Source organism: Malurus melanocephalus, unplaced genomic scaffold (assembly GCF_030028575.1).
Source record: "Malurus melanocephalus ecotype Western Australia unplaced genomic scaffold, MMel_1.1 scaffold_1596, whole genome shotgun sequence".
Taxonomy (NCBI): Eukaryota; Metazoa; Chordata; class Aves; order Passeriformes; family Maluridae; genus Malurus; species Malurus melanocephalus.
The window spans coordinates 1-8,589 of record NW_026624828.1 but is presented as its reverse complement, the minus strand read 5'-3'; the positions used below and the strand labels follow the sequence as shown (position 1 = coordinate 8,589).

General features: G+C 45.2%; 1 protein-coding gene across 1 annotated transcript in view; it reads right to left on the bottom strand.

Moving 5' to 3' along the window:
• The window catches only part of LOC130587171 (frizzled-3-like), a gene marked incomplete at its 5' end in the record, with an annotated part of 14,369 nt that extends 5,807 nt beyond the window's left edge, over nucleotides 1–8,562 (bottom strand). The window contains 2 exons of the mRNA XM_057388136.1: nucleotides 1,910–2,143; nucleotides 8,381–8,562. Coding sequence (XP_057244119.1) covers nucleotides 1,910–2,143; nucleotides 8,381–8,562 — 416 coding nt within the window. The remainder of the gene's footprint in view (nucleotides 1–1,909; nucleotides 2,144–8,380) is intronic.
• Between the last annotated feature and the right edge of the window lie 27 nt (nucleotides 8,563–8,589).

Below are 8,589 nucleotides of genomic sequence, written 5' to 3'. Positions count from 1 at the left end.
CCCTATTGTCCCTTATAAAATTCCTAAATATTAAACGGAAGGGTGTACATAATTTCTCACACATCCAAACTTTGGGGCCGGGTTTGGGGTCCCCTATTACCCCTTAATTAATTCCTAAATACTAAATGGAATGGGGTACATCATTTCTCACACCCCAAAGTTTGTGGCCATTTTTGGGGTCCCCTATTGTCCCTTACTATACTCCTAAATATTAAACAGAAGGAGGGATATAATTTCTCGCACCCCCAAAGTTTGTGGCTGTTTTTGGGGTCCCCTACTGTCTCTTATTAAATTCCTAAAAATTAATCGGAATGCAGGGACATCATTTCTCGCACCCCCAAAGTTTGGGGCCAGGTTTGGGGTCCCTTACTAAATTCCTAAAAATTAAACAGAAGGAGGGACATCATTTCTCACACCCCMAARYTTKKGGSCAKTTTTGGRGTCYCCTATTGTCCCTTAYTAAAYTCCTRAATATTAAACAGAAGGGAGGACCTCATTTCTCGCACCCCCAAACTTTGGGGCAGTTTTGGAGTCCCCTATTGTCCCTTATTAAATTCCTAAATATTAAACAGAAGGGAGAACCTCATTTCTTGCACCCCCAGAGTTGGTGGCTGTTTTGGGGGTCCCCTATTGTCCCTTATTAAACTCCTAAAACTTCAACAGAAGTGGGGACATAATTTCTCACACCCAAAATTTGGGGTTTGGGGTACCCTATTGTCCCCTTACTAAATTCCTAAATATTAAACAGAAGGAGGGACATAATTTCTCGCACATCCGAAGTTTGGGGCCGGGTTTGGGGTCCCCTGTTGTCCCTTATTAAACTCCTAAAAATTCAACAGAAGGGTGTACATCATTTCTCACATGCCCAAGGTTTGGGGCCGGGTTTGGGGTCCCCTATTGTCTCTTACTAAACTCCTAAATACTAAATGGAATGGGATACATCATTTCTCGCACCCCCAAAGTTTGGGGCCGGGTTTCTGGTCCCCTATTGCTCCTTATTAAATTCCTAAAAATTTATCGGAATGGAGGACATAATTTCTCGTGCCCCCAAAGTTTGGGTCCCCTATTGTCCCGTATTAAATTCCTAAAACTTCAACAGAAGGGAGGACATAATTTCTCGCACCCCCAAAGTTTGGGGCCGGGTTTGGGGTCCCCTATTGTCCCTTACTATATTCCTAAATATTAAACAGAAGGAGGGATATAATTTCTCGCACCCCCAAAGTTTGTGGCTGTTTTTGGGGTCCCCTATTGTCCCTTACTAAATTCCTAAACACTAAATGGAATGGGGCACATAATTTCTCACACATCCAAACTTTGGGGCCGGGCTTGGGGTCCCCTATTGTCCCTTACTAAATTCCTAAATATTAAACAGAAGGAGGGATATAATTTCTTGCACCCCCAAAGTTTGTGGCTGTTTTTGGAGTCCCCTGTTGCCCCTTACTAAATTCCTAAATATTAAACAGAAGGAGGGACATAATTTCTCACACCCCAAAGTTGGGGCTGCGTTTGGGGTCCCCTATTGCCCCTTACTAAATTCCTAAAAATTAAATGGAAGTGGGGACCTCATTTCTCACACCCCCAAAGTTTGTGGCTGTTTTGGGGGTCCCCTATTGTCCCTTACTAAATTCCTAAAAACTAAACAGAAGCGGGGACATAATTTCTTGCACCCCCAAAGTTTGGGGCCCCTATTGTCCCTTACTAAACTCCTAAAAATTAAACAGAATGGGGTACATAATTTCTGGTACCTCTGAAGTTTGGGGCCAGATTTGGGGTACCCTATTGTCCCTTACTAAATTCCTAAAAATGAAACAGAATGGGGCACATAATTTCTCGTGCCCCCAGAGTTCGGGGCCGTTTTTGGGGCCGTTTTTGGGGCCGTTTTTGGGGCCGTTTTCGGGGCGTCTCGTACCGTCCGTCCCGCGAGCGGTGCAGGCTGCCGTGGTAGCTGCTGACTTTGCTGTGGACGCTGCCGGCTTTGCTGCGCTGCTCGTCCAGCATGGCCAGCTGRGTGGACGAGGCGTGGGTGGACGTGCCCTGCGTGGACGTGCCCCGCGATTTACGGATGATGGGAGTGTTGGGGTCCCTCAGCAGCGACTGAGCAAAGTCCGGYTCCTGCAGCACTTGGCGGCTCTCGTTGACGACTCTGAGGAGAGCGGGGGAAAAGCCGTTGGGATAATTAACGTTAATTAGAGCAGAAAAGCGACGGCGGCGCTGGGGGTGTTGTACGAACAGAGCGAGCGGCGCTGCTCGGGAAAACAAAAGCGGTGTTTGTATTTGAACTTCCCTCATTTGACTAATTTTGAAGCACTTCTACATGTGGTTATTTTAGGATATTTAGAAATTCAAAAATCCTTGAATTTCTGGAATCCTTCCCCCTCCCTGGATACGTGCAGGGAACACTTGGTGTTCGCTCGGTTTGCGAATATTGCTCGGATTTGCTCAGATTTTCAGGAAAATGCCCCTCAGGGGAAAACATTTGCCCCTCAGGGAAAACCATTTATTTATATTTGAATGCCCTCATTTCCCTTATTTTGAGGCACCTCTACATCTGGCAATTTTAGAATATTTAGAAATTCAAATCCTTGAATTTCTGGAATTCTTCCCCCTCCCTGGACGCGTGCGGGGAACACTTGGTGTTTGCTTGGATTTGCTCAGATTTTCCGGAAAATGCCCCTCCGAAAACAAATGTGAACACCCTCATTTGCTTAATCTTGAAGCACCTCTACATGTGGCTATTTTAGAATATTTAGAAATTCAAAAATCCTTGAATTTTTTGAATCCTTCCCCTTCCCTGGATGCGTGCATTTGCTCGGTGTGCGAATATTGCTTGGATTTGTTCAGATTCCCAGGAAAATGCCCCTCAGGGAAAATCGTTGTTTATATTTGAATGCCCTCTTTTGCCTAATTTTGAAGCACTTCTACATCTGGTTATTTTAGAATATTTAGAAATTCAAAAATCCTTGAATTTCTGGAATCCTTCCCCCTCTCTGAACGTGTGCAGGGAGCACTTTGCGTTTGCTCAGATTTGCTCAGATTTTCAGGAAAATGCCCCTCAGGAAAAACCTTTATTTACATTTGAACACCCTAATTTGCCTAATTTCAAAGCACCTCTACATCTGGCTATTTTAGAATATTTAGAAATTCAAAAATCCTTCAATTTCTGGAATTCTTCCTCCTCCCTCGGCGCGTGCAGGGAATACTTGGGGTTCACTCAGTTTGCGAATATTGCTCGGATTTATTCAGATTCCCAGGAAAATGCCCCTCAGGGAAAAGGGTTATTAACATTTGAACGCCCTCATTTGCTTGATTTTGAAGCACCTCTACATGTGGCTATTTTAGGATATTTAGAAATTCAAAAATCCTTGAATTTCTGGAATCTTTTTTCCTCCCTGGACGCGTGCGGGGAGCTCAGTGCATGAATATCGTCCGGATTTGCTCAGATTTTCAGGAAAATGCCCCTCAGGAAAAACCGTTATTTACATTTGAACGCCCTCATTTGCCTAATTTTGAAGCACTTCTACATCTGGCAATTTTAGAATATTTAGAAATTCAAAAATCCTTGAATTTCTGGAATGCTTCCCCCCTCCCTGCACATGTGCAAGGAGCCCTTTGCGTTTGCTCGGATTTGCTCAGATTTCCAGGAAAATGCCCCTCATGGAAAACCATTCTTTACATTTGAATGCCCTCATTTGCCTATTTTTGAAGCATCGGGCTATTTTAGAATATTTATAAATTCAAAAATCCATTAATTTCTGGAATCCTCCTCCCTTCCTGAACGCGTGCAGGGAGCACTTTGCGTTTGCTCAGATTTGCTCAGATCCCCAGGAAAATTCCCCTCAGGGATCACGGGGAGCCCCCTCCTCCTCCCAATCCCATTGAAAATCGGGATCAGAGCAGCAGCAGGAGGATGGGCTGTGGCTCACAAGGCTCTCATTGTGCCAGCCCCGGCTCCGTGGCCACCGTGGCACGCTCGGCTGCCAGAGCACGGCGCGCTGATCAAACGGGTGCGGCCGGGATGTAATTCTCTTTAATTTATTTATTTTATTTTATTTTATTTTATTTTATTTTATTTTATTTTATTTTATTTTATTTTATTTTATTTTATTTTATTTTGTGGGGGTCTCCTCCTCCTCTCCCATCCTCTGTGTTTTCCTGAGCCCGGCCGGCTCCTCCTCCCAATTTTTTTTCTCCCAGACAATTCCAGGCAGCTGAGGAGGGAGATTTGAGTCGGCTCCGCCTCTTCCTGCTCAAGGCTAAAATAAAACCCTTGTTTTATAAAATAAATAATAAAATAAAAGAGGCTCTGAGCTCTCTAAAGATGGCCCAAAAAATCACTGAAAATATTTTAAAACATCTTAAAAGACAACATTTATCATGGAAATCACGACTCGTGGCCACCAGATTGGCTCTAAATTGATCCTCACTTTAATCCAAACCAATTTCACCCTTTCAGAAGCTCCAGGGAATTCTCTCTGTCACTTTACCTGAATACATAAAGAGGATTAAAAGCTTTTAGCTGCAAAGTGAGAAGAACCTGCGTTTAATTTCAATTTAAAGCTCTGATTCAGYTGAAAAGCTGCGCATTTATGAATAAAAAGTTTCAATTCCACYCCTCAGTAAGAGGCAGAGGGGTTGTAGCATTCATTTGACATCTGATTGTTGTTAAAAAATACTTTTCAGGCAGATGGATTTGATTCTGGGACCAAAGAAGAATAATTGGGGAAATAAAAGAAATTTTTGGAGCTCTGGGSTGTCCTGTCCTTCCTTGCTCCTTTCTGAACATGATTTTTCCATCCATTCACACCTTTGCCTCCATGAAAAACCAACCCAACCCTCATCCAGGATTGAAAAATGGAGCCAAACCTCCTCCAGGATTGAAAAAACAACTCAGACTGAAAAACCAACCCAAAACTGCTCCAGGAATGGAAAACCAACTCAGAATAGAAAAACCAATCCAAACCTCTTCCAGGACTCAAAAACCAACCCAGACCTCCTCCAGGATTGAAGAATCAGCCCAATCCCTTCTCCAGGATTGAAAAACCAACCCAAACCTACTCCAAAACAGAAAACCAACCCAAAACTGCTCCAGGGCAAAAAACCAACTCAGACTGAAAAACCAACCCAAACCTCTTCCAGAACTGAGAAACCAACCCAATCCCTTCTCCAGGACTGAAGAACCAACCCACACCTGTTCCAGAATTCAAAAACCAACCCAAACCTGCTCCAGAACTCAAAAACCAACCCAAACTGTCTCCAGGATTGAAAAATGGACCCAAACCTCCTCCAGAACAGAAAAACCAGCCCAATCCCTTCCCCAGAACTCAAAAACCAACCCAAACCTCCCCCAGGACTGAAAAACCAACCCAAACCTCCCCAGGACTCAAGCCGTACCCCAACCCTCCCCCAGGCCCCAAAAAACAACCCAGATCCTCTTCCAGGACTGAAAAACCAACCCAAACCCTTTTCCAGGATTGAAAAACCAACCCAAACCTCCCCCAGGACTCAAAAAACAACCCAAACCATCTCCAGGATTAAAAAATGGACCCAACCCTCCTCCAGAACTGAAAAACCAACCCAGACTGGAAAACCGACCCAAACCTCCTCCAGAATGGAAAAACCAACCCAAACCTTATACAGGATTGAAAAACCAACCCAAACCTGCTCCAGGACTGAAAAAATAAATACCCAAACCTTCTCCAGGGCTAAAAAACAACTCAGACTGAAAAACCAACCCAAACCTCCTCCAGAACTGAAAAACCAACTGAAACTCTTCTCCAGAACTGAAAAACCAACCCAAACCTCTTCCAGGTCTGAGAAGCCAACCCAAACCTCTTACAGAACTGAAAAACCAACCCACACCTGTTCCAGGACTCAAAAACCAACCCAAACCTGCTCCAGGACAGAAAAACCAACCCAAACCTGCTCCAGGATTGAAAAATGGGCCCAAACCCTCCTCCAGGATTAAAAAACCAACCCAACCCTGCTCCAGGACTGAAAAACTGACCCAAACCTCCTCCACAATAGAAAAACCAACCCAAACTCTCCTCCAGAACTGAAAAACCGACCCAAACCTCCTCCAGAACTGAAAAACCAACCCAAACCCTTTTCCAGGATTAAAAAACCAACTCAGTCTGAAAAACCAACCCAAACCCTCTTCCAGAACTGAAAAACCAACCCAACCCTCCCCCAGGATTAAAAAAACAACCCAATCCCTTCTCCAGGATTGAAAAATGGACCCAAACCTGCTCCAGGACTGAAAAACCAACCCAAACCTGCTCCAGGACTGAAAAAAAAACAACAACCCGAACTCTCCTCCAGGATTGAAAAAAACCAACGCAACCCTCTTCCAGAACAGAAAAACCAACCCAAACCTGCTCCAGGATTGAAAAATGGACCCAAACTTCCTCCAGGACTGAAAAACCAACCCACACCTCTTCCAGGAGTCAAAAACCAACCTAAACCTGCTCCAGGACTGAAAAACCGGCCCAAACCGTCCTCCAGGACTGAAAAACCAACTCAGACTGAAAAGCCAACCCAAACGCTTCTTCAGGAGTGGAAAATCAATCCAAACCTCCTCCAGGACTGAAAAACCAACCCAATCCTTCTCCAGGACTGAAAAATGGACCCAAACCTCCTCCAGGACTGAAAAAAACCCAAACCAAACTTCCTCCAGGACTGAAAAAAAAACAACCCAAACTCTCCTCCAGAACTGAAAAACTGACCTAAACCTCCTCCAATATTGAAAAACTGACTCAGACTGAAAAACCAACCCAAACCTTCTCCAGGACTGAAAAACCAACCCAAACCTCCTCCAGGATTGAAAAACCAACTCAGACTGAAAAACCAACCCAAACCTGCTCCAGAACTGAAAAACCAACCCAAACCCTTCTCCAGGACTCAAAAACCAACCCAAACCTGCTCCAGGACTGAAAAACCAGCCCAAACCTCCTCCAGAACGGAAAAACTGACCCAAACACTTTTCCAGAACTCAAAAACCAACCCAAACCTGCTCCAGGACTGAAAAAAAAATACCTAAACCTTCTCCAGGGCTAAAAAACAACTCAGACTGAAAAACCAACCCAGACCCTCCTCCAGAACAGAAAAACCAACCCAATCCTTCTCCAGGATTGAAAAATGGACCCAAACCTCCTCCAGGATTAAAAAACCAACCCAAACCTGCTCCAGGATTGAAAAATGAACCCAACCCTCCTCCAGGACTGAAAAGCCATCCGAAACACTCTTCCAGGATTGAAAAATGGACCCAAACCTCCTCCACGATTAAAAAACCAACCCAAACCTCCTCCAGAACAGAAAAACCAACCCAAATCCTCTTCCAGGACTGAAAAACCAACGCAAACCCTTTCCAGGGTTGAAAAACCAACCCAGACCCTCCTCCAGGACTCACAAACCGACCCAAACCTCCTCCAGAACAGAAAAACCAACCCAAACCTTCTACAGGACTGAAAAACCAACCCAAACCTCCTCCAGGACTGAAAAACCAACCCAAACCTCCTCCAGGACTGAAAAACCAGCCAAAACCTCCTCCAGGACAGAAAAAACAGCCGAGACTGAAAAACCAACCCAACCCTCCTCCAGAACAGAAAAACCGACCCAAACCTCTTCCAGAACTGAAAAAACAACCCAAACATCCTCCAGAACTCAAAAACCAACCCAAACCCCTTCCAGAACAGAAAAACCAACCCAAACCTCCTCCAGAACAGAAAACAACCCACATCTGTTCCAGGAGTCAAAAACCAACCCAACCCTTCTCCAGAACAGAAAAACCAACCCAACCCTCCCCCAGGACTCAAAAAACAACCCAGATCCTCCTCCAGGACTGAAAAACCAACCCAAACCTGCTCCAGGATTGAAAAAACAACCCAAACTCTCCTCCAGGACTGAAAAAAAACCAACCCAAACTCTCCTCCAGAGCTCAAAAACCAACTCAGACTGAAAAACCGACCCAAACCTCTTCCAGGATTGAAAAACCAACCCAACCCTGCTCCAGGACAGAAAAACCAACCCAAACCTCCTCCAGGATTGAAAAACCAACCCAAACCCTCCTCCAGAACTGAAAAACCAACCCAATCCTTCTGCAGGATTGAAAAATGGACCCAAACCTGCTCCAGAACAGAAAAACTGACCCAAACACTTTTCCAGAACTCAAAAACCAACCCAAACCTGGTCCAGGACTGAAAAACCAACCCAAACCTCCTCCAGAATAGAAAAACCAACCCAAACCCTTTTCCAGGATTAAAAAACCAACCCAAACCCTTTTCCAGAACAGAAAAACCAACCCAAACCTGCTCCTGAACTCAAACCCCACCCCACCCCTCCCCCAGGACCCTCTCCCTCACGGATCCCGCCCTCACTCACTCACTCTTTTTTCCGGCGCCCGTGGAAGAAGCTGGCCCACTCGAAACACGTCTTCTTGCTCCCCACCCAAAAAACCGACGGGATCCCCACCACCAGCGCCATCAGATACTTCATCAGGAACAGGATGAGATCCGGCCGGCTCGTCTGGGTCACCTGGGCGGGGGACAAAGAGCAAAAACGGTGATTTTGTCACCGTCCACTCAATCGCGGATT